Source organism: Diadema setosum, chromosome 4 (genome assembly GCF_964275005.1).
Source record: "Diadema setosum chromosome 4, eeDiaSeto1, whole genome shotgun sequence".
Classification (NCBI taxonomy): Eukaryota; Metazoa; Echinodermata; class Echinoidea; order Diadematoida; family Diadematidae; genus Diadema; species Diadema setosum.
Window position 1 is genome coordinate 693,612 of NC_092688.1, and position 27,252 is coordinate 720,863.

Sequence of the window (27,252 nt, forward strand, 5' to 3'; positions counted from 1 at the left end):
AGATTTAAAGCGATCATGTTACTTCACAACTCTCTATGATACATGTACATACATATGTACCAGCTATATAGCCTATTCCATAACTTTCAACTACTCTCCCTTCAAGCTTTCCCTCCATGCTCTTCTTCTCCACTCCTTTTCCCTTCAATCTTTCCTGTCAATATCTAAATTATCAATCAACGGAGATGGAAAAAGTGTTACATTATATACTTACATTCTGTTAGATTACTCGTCATGTGTAGGCCTAGTGTGTCGATATGCGTTTCAATAGGGGGGGGGGGGGGGCAGGATTGGCTTCACCTTCAGTACCCCCCCCCCCCCACATATCAGTAAACGCAAACGTGTAGGCCTACAAAGGCACGAAAAATGACCATCTAAATGTAATTCTTTTGGAGTATGCTCAGCGCCCCTACCATCCCTTTAAAAATCACTCCAACCTGTATAATGAATATAAATAAATAAATAAATAAATAAATAAATAAATGAATAAATAAATAAATAAATAAATAAATAAATAAATAAATATATATATATATATATATATAACATTCGGTCAGTGTAGCCCATTATATACACCCCCATCATTTATACACCAATTATTGGTCTTCCATGGAATGTACCCTCAATATATTGATCACTTTTGTGCAGGTTTGATGAGATATCACAGAATATTCATTGCTTTTTTTTTTATCTCTTTCCTTATGATTCTCTCTCTCCCCCTCTCCTCCTGGTCAGATTTTTTTTTGTTTTGTATTGTTTTCTTTTTCGCACTCTCACTCGTTTACATACGTACATGTACTACTTGGATGCAGGTCTACCACGGCGAGCAAAACACACACTCACTGATGAACGTGTACGAATCGAATTGTCGCGAGCGGAGGGTTCAGTGCTCACATAACTCTTCGCAACCAACAACCCTAGTGGAGTAAGCATAGACGCATCACGAGCGGTTTCATTGAATTAGATTGCGAAAAGCCACAGGCTTGCGTGTAAATAAAAAATACGCCCCCTGGCCCATCACCTCACCACGATCCACGACCACCCCACCAATGCTCGCACGTCCCGCCCGGCGCGCCGACCGGCGGCGTATTTTTTATTTACACGCAAGCCTGTGGCTTTTCGCAATCTAATTCAATGAAACCGCTCGTGATGCGTCTATGCTTGCTCCACTAGGGTTGTTCGTTGCGAAGAGTTCTATGAGCACCACTGATCTCCCCTCAGTGGTGAGCACTGAACCCTCCGCTCGCGACAATTCGATTCGTACACGTTCATCAGTGAGTGTGTGTACGCGCAGTGAAAGTTTTGCTCGCCGTGGTAGACCTGCATCCAAGTAGTACATGTACGTATGTAGACGAGTGAGAGTGCGGAAAAGAAAACAATACAAAACAAAAAAATCTGACCAGGAGGAGAGGGGGAGAGAGAGAATCACAAGGAAAGAGATAAAAAAGCAATGAATATTCTGTGATATCTCATCAAACCTGCACAAAAGTGATCAATATATTGAGGGTACATTCCATGGAAGACCAATTATTGGTGTATGATGGGGGTGTATATAATGGGCTACACTGACCAAATATTATATATATATATATATATATATATATATATATATATATATATATATATATATATTTATTCATTTATTTATTTATTCATAATATATATACAGGTTGGAGTGATTTTTAAAGGGATGGTAGGGGCGCTGAGCATACTCCCAAAGAATTACATTTAGATGGTCATTTTTCGCCTTTGTAAATTGTAGGCCTATACACGTTTGCGTTTACTGGTGATATGTGGGGGGGGGGGGGGACTGAAGGTGAAGCCAATCCTCCCCCCCCCTCCCCGATATTGAAACGCATATCGACACAATAGGGCTACACATGACGAGTAATCTAACAGAATGTAAGTATATAATGTAACACTTTCTCCATCTCCGTTGATTGATAATTTATATTGACAGGAAAGATTGAAGGGAAAAGGAGTGGAGAAGAAGAGCATGGATGGAAAGCTTGAAGGGAGAGTAGTTGAAAGTTATGGAATAGGCTGTAGCTGGTACATATGCATGTACATGTATCAGAGAGTTGTGAAATAACATGATCGCTTAAATCTAATGAAACGTGAATGGAACAAACATCATATATACATTGGAAAATGTTTGCTTTTTTCTCATTTTGAAATTGATACATTATATCAAAAGTACTGTATTTGTCTTTCAGACCCCCCTCACTCTCTTCTTTCCAAAACGTCTCTCATTTCCCGTCTCTCCATACATCATAGTATCAGTTCCAAATACAAGCTCTCTCTATCTCTCTTGACTCCCTCTCATATCACATGATTTCTGTTTCTAAGACCCCCTCTATATATACATTGTATGTACATGTATTAACTTTATTTCTCAGACCCCAACCCCCTGTTATATCTGTTGCTATTAAAGGCCCCCTAAATCTATCTTCATACTGATGGTATATTATTTTGTTTCTCAAACCTGTCACATGTTCCATATCTCAAGTCAAGTGCTCAAAACTTGAGTGAGTAAAGTCAGTAAATCAGCAATTTCTATGATTTTCATTAAGAATACTGTTACCATGTCAACACAATGTTTGACATTAAGAAAAAATGAAGTTTGTACAATTATATGTCATAGCTGTCACATGATGTGCCAAATTTCAAGTCAAATGCTCAAAATCCGAGGGAGTTAGGTGAATTCACAATATTATCATTGCATAAGATTTTCATCCAAAATATGCTGTCACCATGTGTAGAGCCCACTAATGTCAACAATAATCGACCAGTAGAGTCATAACAACCACTAATGTGACTGCCGTATCTTCAAGCTATATGCTTACTTGACGACAGTCTTCTGCATTTATACACTCCTTTAATTCAGTCAGTGATTTTCTTTATTCCGAGTGGTTCCCTATCGACGCGTTCTCTCATACTCTTTTCTTTAATCTGTCGATCTAATACACGTATATCTCAATTTTATATTCATTTCATTTCATTTTCATTTCATTTCATTTATTTCATTCCTTCTTTCTTTTTCGTCAAACATAACACGAAATGAATCAGAAGATATAACATAGGCATGTATTCGACTTTACATGGTAGATAATGGTTAACAAATAGGAAACTATACATGCATACCGGCAGAATACAAAGTTATGTTTGGAGGGGAAAAAAAGAAAGAACTGAGAGGTTCACTGAAAAGCATGCTTGTAAATTGTGAACCACTCAAAGGATTCTTGTGAATACATTAAACTTTTTTTCTTTTTCTTTTTCTTTTTTTTTACAAAGACAGGAGAGAACAAAACAGGACAGAACAAGACAATAGAAACACAACGACATTACATGACTTTACAGTAGGGTATACCATGACAGTAATAAAACACAAAAGAATAATGGAAAGGAAGGAGAGAAAGAAAAAGGAAATGAAAGGAAAAGCCAACACGCTAAACATCGGGATCGTAAGAGGGAATTGAGGTGTTTCAGCTCAGTCAGCCGAGCAAAGTGTATACAAATAAGATAATGTAAAAAACACAATGATGAAATCAATGATTGACGATGAACCCTTAGGCTGTAAAGACCAGCTAAGTAATGAATCGTATATATCTTAATATGAGTTCAACAAAAAATATTTTAACTTACGCTTAAACGAATTCAAAGATAAAGAATTTTTTATATCACAACTTAAAGAATTCCAAAATATAGGGCCAGTGTATATTATTAATGTATTTTGAGCCAATAATGTTCTCAGAAGGGGTAAATGAAACTCATTTGATCGCCTGGTGGGATAATTATGAAAATATTGATTTCGGGGAAACATTGAATCAAAAATGCTGGGAAGTGCATTTGTGTTATTTATAATTAAACATAAACTGACCCAGCTGTAAGAAAAACAAATCTTTGATTTTTTAAATCTTATATCTAACAAACAAATAATAATGGATCTGCATGGGAACGTGGAGAAACGCCACAAATAATACGAAGTGCCTTTTTTTGTAATAACAATAATCTATCTAATAAAGTTTGATGGGCACTATACCCCATGCTAAGATTCCATAATTTGAATAAGGTAAAAAAAAAAAAATTAATGAAAAATACAACGTCAGCAAAGAAGACAACGGAATATGAGATTTAAGTCTATTAATAATACCAATATTACGCAAATTATTTTACTAATATTAATAATATCAGATGAGGCTTCCACGAAAGTTTATCGTCCACTGTAATACCGAGAAACTTTGTATGAGATACACGCTCTAAGTGAACGTCAGCAAAGATGATATATGTGGGTAAAACTTCTATAGACTTACTGAATAACATATAGTTAGTTTTCTGAAGATTCAGTGATAATTTGTTGGCTCTTATCCATTGAGTCACTTTTTTTAATTCGGAATTAACAGTATAGAGTGATTGGATTTTGGTGGGAGAAGAAAATATTTGAATCATCGGCAAAAAGTATAAAAGAAAGTATGTCGGATGATCTACAAAAATCATTTATGTAAATGATGAAAAGTAAAGGTCCTAATATACTACCCTGAGGGACGCCACATTTAATAACTTCAAGACTAGATTCGGATGTACACACTGCATGTTTCATTCTCTTGGAAACAAAAAGAAATGACTGTATTTCATTTTTGTAATATCATGATCGATGCAGAAAATTCTTAATAAATTCATTTGAATTTGGATCGTGTAATGTCATAACAACCACTAACACGTCGACGACAAATGTCATAATGGCCATAACACTAATGTCATAACACGTCGACGACAACTATCAAAATCGGATTAACCACAAATGTCATAACACGTCGACGACAAAATTTAAAATCGAATTAATCACAAAATGTCATAACGCGTCGATCACAAATGTCAAATTTTCAAATTTACTGCAAATGTCATAACGCGTCATATATAGGGGAGGATCCAGGAATTCCGTAAAGGCGGCGCGCCGCCTTTACAAAATCAAAGACTGGCGTGACCCCCCCCCCCTTTTCTTCTTTTTATTTCTGTTGTTTTAACAAAATATAGAGAGGAGGCACAAGAGAGGGAAGCGCCCCTCCCGATCCGCGATTGCGTCAACCACAAATGTCAAAATCGGATTAACCACAAATGTCATAACACCTCGACCAGAAATATCAAAATTTCCAAATTTACTGCAAATGTCATAACGTGTCACAGGGGAAGATCCAGGAATTCCATAAAGGGGAGGCGCCTTATACAAAATCAAAAGCTGGCGCAACCAGCTTCATTTTATTTCATTTTATTTCTTTTTGTTATAACAAAAATAAAAGAGACGGAGGGGGGCGCCGCGCCGCCCCTCTACAAAAGTACAAGCTGGCGCACCCCCCCCCCCCTCCCACCCCCCATTTTTTTTTTTTTTTTTTTTTTTTACTTCTGTTGTTTTAACAAGAATAGAAAGGGGCACCAGAGGGGGATGCGCTCCCTCTCGATTCGCGATTGCATCATCTACAAATGTCAAAACTCATTGCTTGCATTTCAGGGGCGGATCCAGGAATTCCGTAAAAGGGAGACACCTTTCAAAATAAAAGGCTGGCGCAACCCCATCCCCCTTATTTTTTTTTTCGTTTTATTTCTTTTGTTTAAAAGAAAAAAAGAAAGAGAAAGAAAATGAAGGAGGGGTTACTTTTGTAAAGGCGCCTCCCCTTTACGGAATTCCTGGATCCTCCCCTGTGACGCGTTATGACATTTGCAGTAAATTTGGAAATTTTGACATTTGTGGTCGACGTGTTATGACATTTGCAGCAAAAATGGGAATTTTTACATTTGTCGTCGACGTGTTATGACATTTGTGATTAATCCGATTTTGACATTTGTCGTCGACATGTTATGACATTAGTGGTCATTACGACATTTTGTCGTCGACGTGTTATGACATTAGAGGTTGTTATGATATTGCACGATCCAAATTCAAATGAATTTATGAAGAATTTTCTGCATCGATCATGATATTATAAAAATGAAATACAGTCATTTCTTTTTGTTTACGAGACAATGGAACATGCAGTGTGTACATCCGAATATAAAACTGAGATATACGTGTACAGATTAAAGAAAAGACTAAGAGAACACATCGATTGGGAACCACTCGGAATAAAGAAAATCAAATGATCTGACTGAATTATGGCACATGTATTGGGAGTGCAAATTCAGAAGACTGTCGTCAAATAAGCATATAGCTTGAAGATGCGACAACCACATTAGTGGTTGTTATGACATTAGTGGTCGATTATTGTTGACATTAGTGAGCTCTAACATGGTGACAGCATATTTTGAAAGAAAATCATACAATGATATTGTGAATTCACCTAACTCCCTCAGCTTTTGAGCATCTGACTTGAAATTTGGCACATGACGTGACAGCTATAGTTTTGCAAACTTCATTTTTTCTTAATGTCAAACATTGTGTTGCCATGGTAACATTATTTTCATGAAAATCATAGAAATTGCTGATTTATTTACTTTACTCACTCAGGTTTTGAGCACTAGACTTGAGATTGATTGAATGAAAACTGTATACTTTCAATGATTAGCTTGTACGGTACATACCGTTGTATTGTGTTATAAAGTCATATATAATTAATGTATTGTAGTAATGTAACGTAAGTGAGGGGACTGCAATCTACAAGTTCGCTTTTTAGCAGCCCCTCAATTTCCATTTCCATGAAGTTCTTTTAAGAACCAATATGTATTATTATGTTCCAATATATGTAATCATGTCAAAGTGTATTACCTGTGTTTGATTGGAAATGAAAATAAAAAAAACATGCATGTGAACATGCATGTGTAAAATGAAATGAAATGAATGAGATATGGCACATTATTGTGAGTGAGCAAAATAACACATTACTGTACTGTTAATTTTATTCAATGTTGAACAATACATTGTCATGGTTTTTTTTTTTTTCAGGAAAAGCATACAAAGTAATCATTGCTAGTTGAGCTAACTGCCTCCGTCAGTGTCTAGTTGGGGGTATATATTAATCACATTAGGTGATACTTCTAGTTTGTATTACAGTACTTCTTGGATATTGGAGGATCAGATTACATCTGTACCTTCATGAAAAAAAAAGTGCTTGAATATAAAGAAGTGAATAAAGTGCATAATGACTTCATGCAATAGTGGTGTAATTTTCCTTCATACATGTGACTGTACATGTTTCTAGACAAACTGATCAATGTATATAGAGAGTAGAAAGTGGTCTTGTAAACAAACATTGTAAAGTTTAAGAATCAGAAAGAGAGAAGGGGGGGGGGGGGGACAGAGAGAGTATGAGAAACAAATAAATTGTATGATATATAGGCTAATCGAGTCAAGCAGTGGTCGAGCAAGGAATACACGAGTCATGCATTTGAAAAAGGAAGGGGTCGAGAGAGGTCGGAAAAATGAATATGCAGAGTGAGTCTTTAAAACTAGTATGAAGAAAAGAGGGACAGGTTTGAGAAACAAAATAATATACCATCAGTATGAAGATAGATGTAGGGCCTTTATTATAGCAACAGATATAACAGAGGGGGGTTGGGGTCTGAGAAATAACATTAATACATGTACATACAATGTATATTTATATATAGAAGGGGTCTTAGAAACAGAAATCATGTGATATGAGAGGGAGTCAAGAGAGATAGAGAGAGCTTGAATTTGGAACAAATACTATGATGTATGGAGAGACGGGAGAAGAGAGACGTTTTGGAAATAAGAGAGTGAGGGGGGTGTGAAAGACACTTTTGATACAATGTATTAATTTTAAAATGAGAAAAATGGCAAGCATGATTTTCCAATGTATTTCATTCCATTCAGGTGTCATTAGATTATGCGATCATGTTATTTCAGAACTCTCTGATACATGTACATGCACATGTACCAGCCTATTCCATAACTTTCAAATTTTTTGTTTTGTATTGTCTTGTTTTTCGCACTCTCACTCGTTTAAATAGTACAATGTACGTACATGGACTTGTTGGATGTAGGTCTACCACGGCAAGCAAAACTTTCACAGCGCGTACAAACACTCACTGATGCACGTGTACGAATCGAATCGGCGCGAGCGGAGGCACTGTACAGTAACCCACAGAACTCTTCGCAACCCGAGCGGAGTAAGCATAGACGCATCACAAGCGGTTTCATTGAATTAAATTGCGAAAAGCCACAGGCTTGCGTGTAAATAAAAAATACGCCGCCCGCCGCCCGTACGTCTAAACATGTCATTGCCCGCAATGGAAATACCACGAATGTAAGAAGGATATTCAAATGTTTCGTCCCCTCTTCCCCGGTTTCTTCAGTAGTATTTCAAACGTGGGTGAGTATAGAAGTATAGCAAGGGAAAATGAATTGTAGACAGATTTACGTGGTACGTAGTAAGGTGCCCAGATTTATCGGTATTATAAATGCTCCTCACACTACCAATCCATTCACTATGCATTCTGTTCTCTGGCGATAGGAGTGTGTAACATTACTGAGCATGCGCATTGTAGGCCATAACAACACACTGGTATGGCCTACCCAAAAATGGCAGATAGTGGAAGATGTGAACAAATTAGTCAGAATCGTTTCGGGGTAGACAAGGACAGCGTGGTGCTTCTTCTCGCCAAAGCACTCAAGGAGGAGGACACAGAGGAATTTCTGGAAGTGTATGACAACTTATTACCGAATAATCTTCCTTCTATCCAGGTAAAGTTGCTATAACAAACTCGAAGTTTAATTGCAGCTGTAGCTGTGTAAGTCCTTCGTTAAGCGCTGACTAATAATCAATGCACGAGCTCCTGCGACACGCCATAGTCCATGCCATGGCATACTGTGGCTGTATAGTTGTAGTATTCAAGGACCGTGGCCTGGCCTTGTGTGTACAAACGATCTACTCTAGTGCACAGTGCATGCATGGTTGGGTGTCTATTAAAATGCTAGCCTAAATATTAATGTATACCTCGACACCCTAATGAATGTATTTCTAATATAGAGACTTAAAATATCTCACAATTTGCCTGGAATTTTACTCACATGTAAGGAAAATACCAGTAAAATAAGGCAGTATGGTTGGACCTCTTCAAGAAAGGAGAGCACAGCAGCAAAGTGACAGTCAGAGTCTAAACTTACATAAATTAGTTAACATTCTATCACTATGGTCTGGTACATCTTCCAGTCACCTATTTCATACCAGTTGCAGAACCGTCAACACGCGGAAACCCACATAAGCTTCAAGTTCCATTTGCCAGAACTCACTTGTTTCAGTCCATGTTCTATCCAGCATTTGGCTAGGGAACTCCCTACCACCTTCCACCATAAGCTGCACCTCCTTGGAGATCTTCAAGAAGGAGGTGCAACTTGTAAAGCTCCAATGAGCTCTCATCTTGTTTTTTAGCTGCACATAAAAATTTTTGTAGAGGATTTTTACCTGCACACTGTACACCCAGCACTTGACAAGCGCAAGCCAAGGGTCAAGGTACGATAATACGCCAGAGGCGGACTGTACCAGACTGGAAGAAGAAGAAGAAGGACCTACTATGTATATTGACCGAAAGATCGGTCTGTATCTGTCCGTCGGGGAATGTTCCGCGGAGACTGCGTCTGGCTTCACGGATCCCCTCCGTATACAGACCGAAGTCAATGATGCCAGCTCCTGTGTGGCAGTAGCGCACAGATCAAACGTTACGATAAACCAAATTTCAGGCAGCTTTTTTACATTCAAATAAGTTTGACATGACATGACACATTATGCAGCAATATTTGGGGTTAATTTCTCACATTTTGCAATCGAAATACTCACAGTAACTCGGTTATAACGCAGAAATTTTATCCATATCGCAACATCGCCGTCCGCTAGCCGTAAGTCGCCATTTTGAATCTGTAAGCCAATCACATGTGAGGTACGTGTTTCAGTAAAAAAAAACACGTAGAAACTACCTCGCATGTGATTGGCTAATAGATTCGTACTGTATGTTGCTGCAGTTTGAACGTGACGACGCGAGGGGCTGGTTGATGTGTGTTATACGTTGAAAATTCGACCAAAATGTTGGATTATTCATTCATCTGGTGAGTGCAATATACTCTTGAATAGTTGATTCCACTATACAAGCTTAAATTTGCCGACCTAGGGCCGTGAATTAGACGCAATTGAGAAGGGTGAGGTACCTCACCCAATTTTCCATAGAGACAGTGGTTAAGAACATCCACACAGCAATGGGTACTGCAACCTTCCGTCTGTCTACGGAGGACAGCGTTAATGGCAAAATATAAAAGAGTCCTCCGGACAGACGGATCTTTCTGTCTACTATGTATAGGCCTGGCCTACTAACGTACTACTACTACTCTAGTCACTACTCTTCTAATAGTTACTAGGCCTACTCATCGACTGCCTAATCCTTATTTGCTTGATAAGAATATTTAACACTGAAATTCACATAAAAACTTGACCTATGTAGACCTATGTGATTGAGAAAATCCAGCACTATCAAATGCCGTTGTTCCCTTTAATTCAAAGTTTTAGTGCAAAAATACCGCTGTCGAACTTGCGTGGCCTCGTTTCAGCTCCCCACAGTGCTGCTCCTTTTTCAGATCGACTGCTGTTTTTGCATTGACAGTGCACACAAACCGAGTTGCATTGAACATCGTGTTGTACAAAGCTTTTTAAAAATGCATTGACATTACATTACGATTCGGTGAAAATGTTCATTCGAAATTTTGTCCTTGATTAAAACCATTAGTGAACAGTCAATTTTTGCGTTTTCCCACACATCCTCTTCACCGGTCAAAGCCAATACATTTTGATGTGCTCTGCGTGTAGTGCAGTGCGTACTAAGCGTTCTGTGTGCAAAAACTACACGGTCGGTTTCAAAAAGGGTGGTCGATATGTAGTAGAGCTACCATACTCTTAATTCACAAGCACGTATTTAAATATAAAAATGTGATTTGAGGTAGTTCCTGGACTAACTGTGACCAGCAGCCCCATACGCATAGCGTAATGGGGCTGCGGACTGTAGCATTCAGGATCATGGCAGGGTAGCATCGCGGATAAATATCAACTTAAAATCAAAAAATTTCTTCAATTTGAAGACTTACCAGTGAAGTTGAAGTATTGACAACAGGTATCAGGCAAAATTTGGTTCTGCCAGTAGTCCCTTTCTGTTCCAATTGTATTAGTAATGTGACTCGGTCGAGAGGAACCTGGCAAAGCTACACTGAATTGACGGCCAGCGCATGTGCACACATCACATGCGCACAAATTTCAAATCCATTGACTCGATAAGATGTCTGTGTGCGCGTGTGCTGGCCGTTAATTCAGTGTAGCTCTCCCAGGTTCCTCTCGACCGAGTCACATTTAGTTATCAATTCGAACAGAAAGGGACTAGAACTGTTCTATGGGCAGAACCAAACGTTGCCTTAAACCTGTTGTCAGTACTTCAACTTCACTGGTAAGTCTTCAAATTGAAGAAATTTTTCGATTTTAAGTTTATATTTATCCGCGATACTACCCTGTCATGATCCTGAATGCTACAGTCCGTAGCCCCATTACGCTATGCCTATGGGGCTGCTGGTCGCAGTTACAATAGTAGTCCTGGACGTCCTAACCGTTGGGCGTTGTAAATGTGTTGCACGCTCAAGCTAAGAATAGAATCTGGTAGGTCTAACATATTAGTGTCGGTAAGGTAACTGCACCGAACACGAGGCATGGGTATTATTTTGTCAATTAAATTACCTGAATTGAATTATCAATGATGATGCCCAGTAAGTTGTAGCCCGACTAAACTCGGCCCTGGGCGTTCCAATTGTATAGTCTAGATCTAAGTCTAGACTACTAGTTCTAGGCCTACTCATCACCACCTTTTTTTTTGATTGACCACCCTTGCGCAATGGCTTTCTCGCGTATAAAATCAAGAATATGCGTGGGACGGGGCGCAATATTCAAATGCAATATGGAACATTCAAACATGAATACAAATCAAGAAAAGTTTGGGGGATACAGGTAAATAACCTGAGGAAACAGGAGGAAAAAGAATTGAAGAAAATCCTCATTAGTTTATACACGTAATTATTATTAACACATATTTGCCCATTCACTGGATTTACATGCTTTTCAATGGGAAAATGGGCAGTTGGTTTAAAAAATAAGCTGCCACAGGCGCATGAAAAAAACCTCCCGTGTGTTTATCGCCGAGATTTACGTGCGTAGGATTCGAAGGGACAATCTGAGCATGGGGTAAGGATCTGCGGTATTTTCTCCCAAAGTGAGACGAAATTGAGGTGCCACAAAGACATTTTTAACATGCTTCACTGCTTTGATCCCATCATCGTCGCCACCAGCAAGCCGGGAGAAGAACAAAACGGAGATTCAAGAAATCTAAAACTACATGCGCAAAAGAAACTCACAAAAATTAAAGTAAAGTGAATGTGCAGTTATGGTGAATGTTAGGAAATCATGCCTCAAAAATTTCGCTTGGGAGAAGCAGGCAGTTTTTAAAAGAAAGCTAACAGTTTGGCAGAATGATTGTCATTTGTAATCTCAATATTTCAGTTTTCCACAGCTTATTCCAGAGCAAAAAGGGACGGTAATGGTAGAGAACAGGTACACCTTGTATATCTTGCCATTAGGCAAGGTCCTATGCGTGTGCAAAAATGTGCAAATCAGCAATTACCCATCTTTTGACACAACATTTGTCATGTTCTGAGGTTTTGCTGCTCCTCATCAATCATCTGTATTTGTTCAAAGACATTTCCATCTGAAAAAGGAACATCAGCGAAACAAGACTGAAATGAGGCAAACAATTCTTTTGTTAGTGATGATACATGATGTCACAATCGTTATTGTCCAGACACCTGAACATACTCATTAAGATGCGCATAATCATGTGTCAGCGACAATGATTACATCAAAGAAAGACTGCCGTGAACAGTCCCTGTATATTAGGTCCATGCTGTCTACAACTTAAACTTATGACCGCATGTAACTTGATCATTGATAACATTCATTGATATCATATCGTGCAAAATCTTGAACATTTGAATCATATCTGAATGTTCACATCGATACTGTAGGGGTGGAATCCCCAAATATTTTAGTCTCTCAGAATATGACAATGATCAGCTACCTACTAGGTTGCTCTCCTCTGAACTGATTCAAGCTTTTTATGCCTCCGCCACGAAGTGGTGCTGGAGGCATTATGTTTTCGGGTTGTCCGTCCGTCCGTCCGTCCGTCCGTCTTTCCGTCCGTCCGTAATGAATTTTGTGGACAAGGTAACTATCAAAACCTGTTGAGGTATCCTAATGAAACTTGGCATGTATGTGTATTAGGGGGTGAAGTTGTGCCTATCAACTTTTGGGTGCACGTGCTCAAGGTCAAAGGTCAAAAGGTCAAGGTCAAATACATAAAATTTCACTATTTCCACCATATCTATGCAATGCCAGAAGATATTTTCTTGAAACTTAGTGTATACAAGTATTACCCAATTTAGATTCTCTGGTGAAAGTTTGGGTCATGAGGTCAAAGGTCAAAGGTCAAAAGGTCGAGTAAAAGTATTAAAACTTCTTTTTTTCTTTCTGTAAATTGGAAAATTGTTCAAGGTATCTTCATGGAACATAGTATATACATGTACTGACTGGCAGTGATTATCTAGAGAATGTAGGGTTCATGGGGTCAAAGGTCAGGGGTCAAAGGTCAAGTGCAGCACATCAAAATTTTACTATTTCCCTCATGTTCATGCAATGCCAGCAGGATTATTATTTTTTTTTTACACTTGGTGTATGCATGTGTAACCTAATAGAAATTCTCTGGAGAGTTTTTTTTTCTTTTTCTTTTTTTTTTGCCTCAAAGGTCAAAAGGTCAAAGATCAAGTGAAAGTGCTGAACTAACTTTTCCTCCATATCTCAGAAGTGGCTCAATTTATTGTGAAACTTACTGCATATTTATGCATGTTCTACCTGAAAGTGATTACTAGTATCTTATGAATTTTAGGGTCAAAGGCCAGATGAACATGGTAACAATTTACTATCCAGTACAGAAATTGCACTTTTTCTCCATACTGGTACCATGAAAATTACTCAATGCATAAATGTATGAATGGGTCAAAGTCAAGTTAAAGTCCTTAAATCCCCAAATACATGCTCTCCTATTCATCCAATTAAACCAAGGTCAAGGAAGGTGAACATTCAACACATTTGTGACAAAGTTGTCATTTCAATATTTTGCCAGTTTTGTGAAAATGTAATCACACATTGTCCACATGTACTATCTAGACCTATTAGGAAAATCATGCATTATGGCATGCGGAGGCATACCAGTCGCCATAGCGACATTTCTAGTTTTAATTTTTGTATTAATATAGTTCATTCCCAACACAAGAGCAATATTCCAAGAGTGGTCTAACAAGGGCCTACACGGTATGTAGGATGCGCAATGCTATAAATAGAGGGTGTCGGTTTCAATGTACAGTTGTATGTCTACAGTGTCGATGTGTTGGACACCTACATGTACCATACTCCCTTCCTCGCTCCTGCTCCTCGTCAGCAAACCAATCTTGTGTTGCCATGTTCTACACGACACTGTGTAGACACTATTGTAGTACTTACTAGATCTTCTCTCTAGATAACCTGGTCTTACCCTGTCTACGTTCCTTTTTCTTACAGTTGTAGTAATTACTAGAGGTCTAACGTTAGGCCCTATCAGTCAATATTTCCATGTTTACCACTGAAATTTACCACCACAGCACACACACTATTCACTACAGGTGGAGCACAAGCTAAGTGATTTTTACAATACAAGTCTTAGTTGAGGTTATTGACATATTCTTCTTTAGAAGTAGAGTCCACCTTCTGCCTAAGTTCTGGTGTATTATAGTAGACACGTCTACAATGTACAACGTACTAGACTTAAGCGTCGGCGTCAATTCGCGAAAACAACTTCTCGCGAAAATGTCTATGGCCTTGTCATTTGCAAAAATGCATGAAAATAACAGCGTATACAGTACTAGAGGCTCTACGGGTTATTATCATTGCTGCGAATCCAGTTCAGGGCAGCATGGAAGAGCCCTTGACTTGCCTCTGAGAAGGCAGGGGTAATAGTACTAGCGGGCCTTAACACACGTCAGTGACAAGTTAAGAGAAAGCATACTTTTTTCAATAACGAAAGTTTGTGAAATTTTCTTTAGATTTTCCCCATGTCGTTGTATGCATGTGACATAGACAAAAGTTTCTCATCCAGTAGTGACTGTGCAGTGTGAGATTCTTTTCAAACTTTCACTATCATGTGTTCTACTTAATAGTATTAGAATAGCTGCATTCATTCAATCCGCATGAATACATTAAGGTGAACTTCTCTTTTAATAAAAAGTCAGATTGTGTTTGTATGCAATATTTCTGAGAGTAACAGCAAAAAGAATAGCTTTACATGCAGTTTTGTCATCACATTTTGTACTAATGTACATAGATGTCCCCAGTGACAAAGATATTATGTTTTCTGTCTTGAGGGCTTGTAAACTAAATGAATTTCAAACTGTTTCAATTTTTTTGGATAAACTCTGACCCTCTTTTAAGAAACATTCATATCCCACTATACATAAATATGATGAAATAACATGACAAACATCCTCAGTTTGAGAGCGCTTCCTCACCAAAAAACGTGTCTCATCTATTGTATGATAATGATATGATGCAAACACAGCGAAACAGCATGACTTGCATGCCATTTATCAAGCTAAATGTGGACAGCTTTTCATGTAAAATTGCACATGAAAAATTTTACTGGGAGGATTAATTTTTGCAAATTAGTGCAGTTTTAGTGGTATATAATATATATTGAGATTATATATTCGGATTTCTACAGTAGGTTTAGGAAATTATAGTTTTGGAACTTGGGTACCACCATGCCAGTTTAATGTTGTTTGTAGATAAACTAGGAACAAGGAGAAAAATTCAGACGTGTTTTGGCTGGGTTGTTTTCCAATAACGCTGCTACTTGACAAGCTTGGCTGGGTTTGTTACATGTACGTGTAGAATGCCACTGCACATCTGATTTTAATCTTACCAAAATTCTTTGGTATGCTACAAGCACTTCAAAGATGAATGTATTGATAAATCTGTGTCCATGAAGAGGAAAATGGGTTTCCCTTGTCGATTTGTACATTTTCATCTTCTTCTTGAAAACAACATGATGGATTTTCACCAAACTTGGCGGGTAACATTCCTTGGGGAATAGGATCTCAATTTATTTGAATGGGCACCGTGCTTCCCATGGGGGCCTCAGGGGCCCAAACCTTTCAGATCTCTGCCGCCGATCACGAGATTGCCACAAAATTTTGCCTGAAGATAGAGCAGGATGTCAACTACAAGATTACATGGTCATGCATGAAAAATATTGGTTTTCTATTTTTAGTAAATTGATTATAAATGCAAATTTAAGCATGAAATCATATTTTCACGTATAACTCCATTAAAAAGACGTAAGGATTGCTAAATTTTTGTGTCAGAGTTCCTCAAGACACATCCAACAATTTTCTTTAAAAAGATAGCACAATCAAAATTAGTTTCTTTTGTTTTTTATTGTTTTGTTAATTTCTTATGTATTTTATTGTTTTTTATCTCTTGTTTTCTGTTGTTTTTTTGCCAAACTTTGTTGCAGGCACTTTTTCTAGCTTATCTACATTAGAATTCATTAATTTCAGTGATTAAAAGTTGAAATAATCTAATTTATATCAATTTAACAAAAAAACACAATTTGCATTGGATTTGCACACAATATCATGAATTTGAGCCGTTTTCGGGTTGATATGCATATAGATATGCAAAACATTGCGTAACTTCAGAACGGTGTACCCGGATGTTGCGAATTTGGTCTCAAAATATGCGGGAGACTTCAATGAAAAAAGTCATGAAACGACGTGGCAGAATCTTTGCGCGTTGCGGAATCGTAGCGCGAAATGTCAAGGGGGTCAAATTGACCCCCCCCCCCCAGTCAGAATAGGGTTAAGTCTTTTATTTTAATGCATCTAGTCAAACTTTCTAAGTACAGTTTACTCAGCAAGTATTATTACCAGTGTGATAGATTATGCAATTGGACATCATGCTCCCACCTCTCAAAGCTGCCCCTGCCTCTCAAGTTTTGCAATGTTCTCGGGTAAGAGTCTGCAAGAATTTGTGGAAGGTGAGCTTGCAATACTGTAGTGAGTATGAGACCCCCTGGTCTCTTGTTGAAAAATGATGCATCACGCGTTACCCCGGGCTAACGTAGTACCCGGGTTACTGCGTTGTGTAGCGCCACCTCACGTCCACTTGAGGACAGCCGCAGAGAAATGCAGGCACTGTGTGTGCGTGTACATAGTCACTCCCATGCCACTGCATGTTATACTATGCATGCATGGCACCCTGTGCTAGCAATCCCTTAGCGTGTGCTTCAGTGCAGTTAATGCAGTGGCTAGTGCGCGCTAGCTCCAGCACCAAAATATTTTCCACTTGTTGGCAACCCAGGGTACAACTTAAGAAAAAAAAAAAATTCAACAAAATGGCTGATTTCTTTGGTACCCCGGGATACCATTTATGTCATCAAATGTACAGTCATTCATGGGAGGAATGTGTCTCATGGTTGCTTTGGATACTGGTAAGCAATGATGACTGCCTGGATGGTCTTGGCTTTAAAACATTGTTCTCCATACATTGTACATGCTAGCTACAAAACACAATGAGTGTGCCATGGCTGGACCTATTGTTTGCACTGAACACTTGGCCATACAGGTAGTCGTGGCTGTCCAGGTGAAATGTGGTTATTACTGAAGCTAAGTCTCCTCATCCTGCATTAACCTGTTGAGGACGGACTAATTTTGCTGCAACACGCATTCATCAACTCCCGTCCTCAACGGTTAATGCTCATTTATAGATTTGATAGACTGTTGAAATTTGCATTATTTTTTCCAAGATCTGTGTCATGACATAGCACAGTCCACTTCTGCAGCCATATAAATGTCAAGATTCTACAATGTCTGGATGTAAAGATCATTGTAGTCATAAACCTGAACATGCAAGTAGTCATTTGCATTTGCAGTAAATTGGGTAATATTGTTATTTACATTGCTTGCAAAGCATATTGAATTATGCATGCCCCAAGAGACATTTGGGAGAAAAACTAGTTTCCTTTGACTGAACTCACATTTCTACAAATCATGGATGACTCCCTTTATTTTATTTTTACATGATGTGTAAACCAGCATATACAATAACGAACTTATCACAACGGATTACTTCAAAAGTACAGCATATTGTGCTTATGAACATTTTGTACTAGTCAAGCAAAATCTGTTTTCATATGCTTGTGATCAGTTTCTTTGTTTTGTTTTTTACACCTTCAGATTGATCAGCTGAAAGAAGAGGCTCGTCAGATTTCTGAATTGCCCGAAAAGGAGTTTGATGTGCTAATCACCAGTCTGAAAGCTAACCTGAGCAGACATCAAACAGGTTTAGAAGAACCCTGTTATCATTTCTCCAGAGAGGAAGAGTCTGCTCCATGCCACATGGCTGCCACAGATGCGGCTGTGGAGACCCATGGTAGACCACATACATCGACCCTGACAACAACTCCCAATGACACTGATGCACAGGCAAAACCTGGAGCTAGCTGCGAAGCAACTCTTCGAGCTGCCAGCCATGTTGCAAGAGAACATTCTACAGACCCGTGTAGCGATGAGTGTGTGCTATCTGTAGGGAATGAAGTCACTACTGCCGTTGTTGAGATGACTCGAGAGGAGGTGAAAGGAGCTGAGAGCATGAACAGCCATGCTGCTGATTCGTGTGCAGACTCAGGACATCGTGCAAGTAAGCGCAGTGATGAGGAGGTTGGTGCTTTTCTCTCATTTGGACTAAAAGAACAGCCTGTGACAAGAAATGTCAAGGATCAGCCAAACCTTGTGCAGGGAAATGCAGAGAAAAAGACCAACTCACCTAAAATGCCTTTATACAAGTCAAGCTCCTCTTGCAGTACTGAACAGAACAAGTCAACATTGCTCAAGTCTGCAGCAAGCATTCTTGATGGCTGCAAGTTACCAAACAGCTCAACATGTCCAGAGCCGGAATATTTTAGCAACCACTATGATGCTACTGCTCTAAATGTTTCAGACCACAGAACTCTGCCTGAGGAGAGGACCAGTAAGGAGTGTGTTGTTGAACGTGAGCTGCTTCCCCTCACTCCAAGTAGCAGGAGAAAGGAGCAGCCTGGTGAGCCAGGGATGCAGCTTCTCCCCAATGGTATCAGTCACAAAAGTTATGGCAGCATAGACTCCACTGATGCTACTCTTCCACTCCCTTCAGTCTCGTCTCCTGAGGAGGATGCATCCCCAGCCTCAGCCCCAGCCCCAGCCAGTAGTACTACCGACGCCCTGGAAGGGCCCACTGCCCAGACCAGTCAAGACACACCAGAGGAAACCACCAAAAAGAAAAAGAAGCGAAAAAAGAAAAAGAAAGGTAATTATGTGACTCTAGGTGAAAAGGAGTAGGACATCCAGATCGATGGTTTGTGGTGGGTACATTGAGTAGTAGAGTAGAGAAATGTTTGTGAATAAATCATGTAACTTTACATGTATTGAGAGACTTTTCAGGCATGCCAAGGTGCTACATAAGTCCTTGCCGGATTGCTTGGACCAAGTGAAAATCAAAGATGGGCAAGTGTTTCAGAACAATGAGAAACATTGCTTGCCCAAATGGGGCACGCAAAAAGTCTTAAAAGTCACCTTCCCCCCTTCAAACCCATGAAGTCAGCCATACAAAAGGCAAAAGATAATGACTGCTTAGTGATGCCATGTACATACATTTTATTTGAGCAACTTTCCAAGACTTGCATGAAGAAGCCCCAATGCAATGCAACACCAACAATTGATCAAACCAAGTTGTTACTCATGTGAATCAATGTATGCTATTTATTTATATGATTATATTTTATCAAGCCCTTGACTTGAGTGGTTTTCTTTATCATTTTCTTATATTTTTAGACTTTCTTTCATGTTTTCATGTTTGGGCAAGTGTTCTGCAACAATTTGAAAATCTGCTTGCCTGACTGGGCAAGTAGTAAAAAAAAAGAAGTTATGTAGCACCCAGCATGCATCTCTTTATTGTAAATATTTTGGGTTTCACCTTGTTTTATCTACCAAAAAGCGAATCTTGAATAGCAAAGTTTGAATACTAATTTGAGGTGGTACAGTAGAAACTCAGTATAATGAGATCCTTGGGACCAAGCCTATTTATATCAAATATTGTGTTATATCTGTGGTCAATAAACAATACAAATTAAAGGAACAATTGCCAATTAATTGGGACTAGAGAAATTAGTTTGTTGATATATTTTGTTACATCAGATCTTATAACGAGTTTCCGCTGTAGTGGTTTTATATTTGGAAATGAGCATTGCTTTACTCATACATTGTAGGATAGCACACATGTAAATGGCAGGATAGTCCACAATGGGTTTGAGCATGTCACTGTAGTATGTTGGAATTCTTGTGCAACACCATCAAAAGCAAGCAATATGCTAAGCAACATCCTCCAGAATTGGCCATGTACTCAGAATTAGATATAATCAGGCATGAAAAACATTTGCATAACTTTTAGAGCTAAACATCAAATTACTTCCCAAGTTTTTGTGCAAATCTTGAGACAGAACATCAAACGTTAGTTGCACAACAAGAAAAAAGTTGCTAAATGTTGAGCGCTACAATGTATGCCCTTTTGATGTGTGCTGTGCGCACATGCAGTTTCCCCAATCAACAATGATTGTACAGATGATCAAAAATATTGAGATCAATAGCATGCTGTAGAGGAGTTGTGCATTGGAAAGAAATGCATGCTTCATTACAGTTCAAGTAGAAAAGTGACCCCTTAATGTGAAAAAATAAAAACAAGAATAAAACAAATATAACCTTGTTATATTGAATTCTACATACCGGTACTCGATTACACTTGACAGAAATACATTGAGTTTTGTACATTATTAAGGAGAGCAAAATGCAGAGATGTTGTAAATACACTGTATACATTAGATGTTCCTCTGGGCCTGAGGTGCAGGGTCTCTAAAGGGCCATAACATGTTCAAGTATTCAAGCCTTTGTCTGGATTCTAGATAATTTGTGCTTCAAAATGGAGAATAAGTGGAGGGCCAAAATGGTGACCTTATTGTTTCATGTGGGTAGTCTGTGCACAGATCAGTTTCATTGTGCAGCTTCCCATCGTCATCACACTTAATAACTCTCTCTCTCTCGCTCTCTCTCTCTCTTTGCCTGTATCTGTGAACTCCTCTTCTCTGTACCCAAGGTACATCTGAAGGTGACCCAGGTGGAGCTAACTGCTCAGACCATGAGAGTAAAGTGCTAACTTCCCCTGGAACATCAGGAGCAGAGGATTCCAGCAAGCCCTTGACCCCAGTGGACGTTTCAAAGCCAGTCCCACCTCCAAAGGCCACTCCTGCTAATGGACCCAGTGCACCACAGTCAAAGACATCTGTATCAAGCAAAAACAAAAAATCTGACAATAGATCCGATGCTCATTCAAAGAAGCAAATAAATAATGGGAAGAAACCCTCAGGAGCAGTAGCCGAGGACAGCAAGTCAGTTGTTGCTACAGAAAGACTGTCAAACAAGCCCACTACTGTCAGCAATGGACCCAAAAAAGTAGACTTATCAAATGAGATTGATCCACGCAGGACTGTAGATGAGGTATGCCATGAGAGGAAAAACACTTTAAAGGTGGAAAGTAAAAAGTGGAACAGCAAAGAAGACAATACTTCCAGCAATGAATCAGATAATGGACTGGACATTGAAAAGAGCAGTGAGGATGCCAGTCTTGCAGCCAGCAAAGACAGTTCAATAGATGAAACCTACCAGGACGATGATGATAGTAATGGGAATGAGTGGCAGACGTATGGTCAAAAGAGGAGTAAAAGAAGAGCTTATGCCGCTGAAGATAGAAACAGTTTTTTCCCCCGACCGTCTTACCCAGATGGATATCGCCGTTCTTACTATAGTGGCCCTTTCGATCCACAATTGCGGAAATCTAGTAGTGAACCATCAGGCATTTCCAAGTTTAATGACGTCAGTGATAGCAAGCCTATTTACAGGCATTCTTCTTTTTCTCGCCACTCTCTCTCACGAGAAGAATATCATGGTTTCACTCAAAAGCCAGACAGTGCCCCTGCAGTGGAAACTATTCCAAAACCACCCATGCCTATCTCTGAGAACTCTTATGCTGCCAAGTTAAAATCTAAACCACCAATTGTACCGAATGGAAGCAGTAAGAAGAGTCAAGAAGGTGTAGGAAATGTGCCAGACGTACAAAGTGCTAGTAGCAAGACGGAGGAAGGTAAACCTAATATTGCTGGCGTGTCTTCTCTCAACAAAGAAGAGCCAAAGATGGCTGAGGAAAAGCCAGTTGAAGGAGAATCAAGCAAACCATGTGAACGCAATGTGAATGTATCATCCTCAACAACAGATATGAGTGGACTAGCAGAGGGTCATGGTGTCATGAGCAGTGTTCCCCCAAGTGCTTGTGGTGGCATTAGTGCTGCCACAGCTGCTAAGTCTGCTAGCCTTCCTCGTGATATGGGACGCAAGCCAGGCACTGATGTGCCAAAGATGGACAACACTAGTGCAGATAATGTTGTGCAATATCTAGACTTAGAAGACACATATGCAGCACGCCTTAAAAATAGTCTAAGTAAGCCAAGTGATACCAAACTTTCAAGTAGGGCATCAAGTCAGCATCCTGAGAAACTGCATGGCAGTGAGTGCACCAAGCCGCCACGGTCAAGTAAGCTAGAAAGTAGCCACAAAGCTGTCAGTCTTGACTCAGCTCAGCCTGTTCCAGCCGTAGTGCCAAAGAAAACTGGCATTGCCAGTAGCAAAGACAAGGACAACATACGATCTGTCAAGTCAGAAACAAGCCTTAATCTGACTTGTGAAAGTACTCCAGTCATTCAGGATAACTCCTTCCCATTTGAAGCGGAACCAGCAGCAAGCTTTGACATAATATTTGGCTCTGTGAAATTCTGTGAGAGTGATTTTGAACTTATTGATGAAGTTGTGCAAAGTGGACAGCAGCCAGAGCCCAAGTCAGAGGCAGAATCAACTGCTGACTTTGTCCCTCCAAACAAACCTGTGATACCTAGAACACAAACCTCACCCTCTGCAGGGAAACAGGTCAGCTGTGAGGAGCTTGAGAAGGCTTGGATTGCTAAGAGTCCGTTGTCTGAAACCAAAGCTGGAGATCAGAGCAAGAAGCCAAGTACAAATAACACATCTACAGTGCCATTAGTAGGATCCAACCTTGTTGCAATTTTGTCTGGTGGTAAGACTAACAACACTCCACCCCTTAAAAGGAATCACACCAGTAATATGAAGGGTTCTGGGATTGACATGGTTCCTGGGTCAGTGGTGCAGAAGGAGTCTTCTTCCACACTCCGCAACCAGAGGCCACACTGGTCTGCAGGCTTCAACCACACAGAACTGGCCGACATGCTTCTCAAAGGTGAGAGTCAGAAAACAGAAATGGGCAGATAATTTGAAGGGGGGGGGGGGAGACTTGTATGGCTTGCAGCATGAAAGCTGAGCAACAGCGGATATAATTCACCAGTTATTAGTTATACCTCCCTTCACTTTTCGGAAGCAACATTTTATTCTCGCCCACTGAAGGGAATTGTATCAAAATTGGCTGAAGCTGATTTGTGTTGGTTGAATATCAGGTCCGTGTCAAATGTGTTGGGAGTGATCCAATGAGGCAAGGTCATCTGATGAATGAACTAAGCTTCGCTTTCTGAGGCCATTTTTGGTTGCAAGTTGAGTCAAGTGTCAGATAAGTTTTGAGTTGGTCTGTATATGTTGTGCTGCCATCACTTGGTTTAATTTCATGTCAGCATTGTTAGAAAACAGTGTTTGCTCTTATGCTACTACCTGCAATGTACATGTGCTCACATAGGGCTGTAGGGTTTCTGAAAGGAAACAGAAAAGATGCTATAAAAACAGTTATATTTTCAATAGTAAAGAGAGAATGAGTTCAAGCTACACTGTACCTAGGCTTGGAGTACACTGATTGGACAAACACATTTTTGTGTTACCTTGAAATGACAGTTTTAAACACAAAGAATTGAAGCACACAAGGCCATTGTGTTGCTTATTGTACTTAAGTGGCAATGTGGAAATTAAAAACTATGATGAAATGCTTGATTATTATTCATAATAATTTTTCATTGTCAATATAATTTTGTAATGTCAATCTACAGCTAATGCAACTTTTAACTATTGGTGTACCTGTGCCCATACAAATGGTATACAAGTGTATATACTGGAAGAGTATTGAATTCATCAGAAGTTTGAATTTTAAATCGCTACAGAGATTTTATGATGGTAACCTTTGCCCTGGGTCCTACATGTACTTAGCTTTGCCCCTTATTGATAAAAAGACTTTTTGCGTTTGATAATGATCTTTTCGCACTTCGTTCATCTAACCAACTGTGGAACCCCTTATTGCTTTACATGTAAATGATGTGAGACAAGTATCTGTCATACTGTCTTAACCTGTTCTGTCTTTTGTGTGTCTTTCTGCAGACTGGGAGAAGCTGAACTCGGAGCTGACTAACCAGTCCTCTCACGTTGTCTTCTATGAAGAGGATTAGGAGAAAGCAAAATCATTTTCTCTGCATTGTGTCAGTGAATTTTCTATCATCTTGTGCATTAATTTTGTATTGTTAGAATGGAGTTATTTTCTGATGAAATCGGATTATTAATATTATGTGACAAAAGGTTTCCTTTTTTTATCATGATGATTTACGATAGTATTTGGGCTCATGTGCAAGTGACCTTCTTGTTTTATTTGTCATTACACAGTGATTATTTTCAAATACAATGCTCCAGTTCTAAATGTTCACACCAATTTGTATGAAAACAAAAATATTTTTATGTGAAAGGCCATTAGTGAGATTTACTATTGTAATCACTCTATTGTTTGCCAAAGATGTGCCCTGAAGTGAGTAAGACTGCTGGCGCTGTAGACAAACCAATGTGAACCACCGAGACACCCTCATGTGACATGGGATGCTTGTCACCTTTTTCTCTCGCTCATAAATCAAAGAGCATGGACAGTGCCAATCAAGTCAATCTGAGCATTTGTGTGTAGTACCCAAAATGAATAAATTTAAGCAGAGAATATTTTCCTCGAATAATGAAATTAACTGTAGAGAGCCAGATAGAATCATTCCACAAAGACGGCAATGATGATCACAATGTCTGAGGGATGTACGACTTAATCTTTTAGAAGTTTGATAAACCCTTATATGAGATGGTACTTAAACCTTCATTACTACTAACAAATATTGCAGTCATAAGGGACAAACCAGGTGCCAGTTCGAATGTGTTTATCCTTTAGGTGTATGGTGACATTTGCTGGAACTTGTACAAAGATGTCCACATAAATTAACAAGTAACTTGTGAGACGATTTCAGGAAACATTCTGATGGAAGTGCATTGTAGTCACCATGGCTGCAGCGGCATCTGTCAGTCCCATGCTGAATTGAGAACACAAGATTCAGCTTGTGTCCTCGTTAGGTATGTGGAAGTTGGAGATTTGTGGGCTCTTGAGCAAATTACTAGTAACCTAAACATGTAATGCTACGTTTACACCATGTTACCAGCAGCCAATGCAGTCATGTTTTAGGCAACCGTTGATAAAACTGGATGGATGTGGGACAACGTGGGATATGGGATGGGCAAACGTAGCAGGTCATAGCTGCCATGGATGCCTTATCAGATATTTGAACTGTCAATAAAATATTTGTCATGGTAGTCGCGGTACTGATGAGAAACCTAGCAGACCGTAGTAACAGGGGTGAACGCAACAAAATGTGACAGCACTTAAGAGGCCGTAACTAACTGCCACAGGAAATATGGTGTACCGGTAGTTTAGCCTGACCTGACCAGATGCAGTGAGAAAGGGGTCTGATAGCGGCATGTTATCTGAAGCAGAGACTGAAACGAACAAGTCTAGAATCTGGTTGGGGGGGGGGGGGGGGGAGAATCCATGATGTACTATGTTTCAGGGAAACGGGGTTGCCATGGCTGCTGGGAACATGATGTAAACTTAGCGTTACTACCTAATGTTCAGAAATGTTGATCAAAGTGCTGGTAAAGTGAATGCAATGACACAATGTTACTCAAATACTTCTCATTCGTCATGGAGAGGCAATTTTGCCCACATCTTGGTTTTTGAGCTCTTTACCGCTCCAAGAATATCCACCAACTGCCAGGTTCACTGACAGGTTAACTCTGATTGCTAGTGGAAACATCTTTGTAGAGGCAGCTATTTTCTCACTTACACAACCTACCAATATGCCCAAGACTATTACAGTGTATTTTGTGGCATGCTGCAGAAGTGAAGGTTCCCGGCTCATAGACAGAGAGGATTAGTTTTGTTTTCCTGTTTTTGTTATGTGTAAAATGTTTTCATGTCAATACAAGCGAGAATGTATACCAACCAAGTAGCAGTTATACTAGAATGAGGGTAATATGTTGATCAAGAATGCATACAGAAATGCCAGCTGTTACTTTTTTGTGGTATTTAGTAATGGTTTTTTTTTTTTTTTATGCCCCAAATATTAAGTTTCATGGTAAATACCTTTTTTCTCCAAATTCTATAATGACAAATGTCTATTGCAGATAATGTAAAAAATGGTTATTTTGCCGCTGAGAATATGCTTTTTCAGTCATCAGAGTACTGTAATGTCATTTACCAGGTTGGCATCCCTGTATATGAGAAGGATTAATCAACAGTCATGTAGGAGAGGATGTATCAAGAACAGCCCTGAGTTGGATTACATTTCCCCGTGCCACACAACTAGTGCTATCCCTTGCTAGTATCAAACTCTCTGATGTCTACTGCATCTTGTTGATTGAGGCTCATCATGATATACATGTTGCTAAGTACATGGGAACATCTTTACAGTATAATAAGCTGCTTTGGGACCACTGAAACTTTCTCCTTATATCAAGTATCGTATTATATCAGTGATATAAAGAAAAGAATATAAGGGGAGTGGGACTTGCAGAGTACCTCATTATGTCAGGTATCTTGCTATATCTGACCTTGTTATAACGAGGTTCTACTGTAGTTACTGTAGATTAATTAGAACCAATATTTCTTCTGTGTAACCTACCATAACTCTCTGCCTCTTAAAATTTAAATTACTAAGGTGACAATACATGTACTTTCTAGCATCCATGAC

General features: G+C 39.3%; 1 protein-coding gene across 1 annotated transcript; it reads left to right on the forward strand.

The window, feature by feature from the left end:
• Positions 1-8,518: 8,518 nt before the first annotated feature.
• LOC140226737 (uncharacterized) lies at positions 8,519-26,057 on the forward strand. Its single transcript, XM_072307169.1, has 4 exons — positions 8,519-8,695; positions 18,353-19,460; positions 21,300-23,507; positions 24,584-26,057. Exons 1-4 carry the CDS (start codon positions 8,519-8,521, stop codon positions 24,649-24,651), a joined length of 3,561 nt encoding a protein of 1,186 aa, XP_072163270.1. The 3' UTR covers positions 24,652-26,057.
• Positions 26,058-27,252: the final 1,195 nt, after the last annotated feature.

Excerpts from the sequence above, each read along its gene's own strand:
- LOC140226737 (XM_072307169.1), top strand. The coding sequence starts at position 8,519 with ATGGCCTACCCAAAAATGGCAGATAGTGGAAGATGTGAACAAATTAGT. Across the intron at positions 8,696-18,352 it reads ATAATCTTCCTTCTATCCAG|ATTGATCAGCTGAAAGAAGA; the intron begins GTAAAGTTGCTA and ends TTACACCTTCAG. Across the intron at positions 23,508-24,583 it reads GGCCGACATGCTTCTCAAAG|ACTGGGAGAAGCTGAACTCG; the intron begins GTGAGAGTCAGA and ends GTCTTTCTGCAG.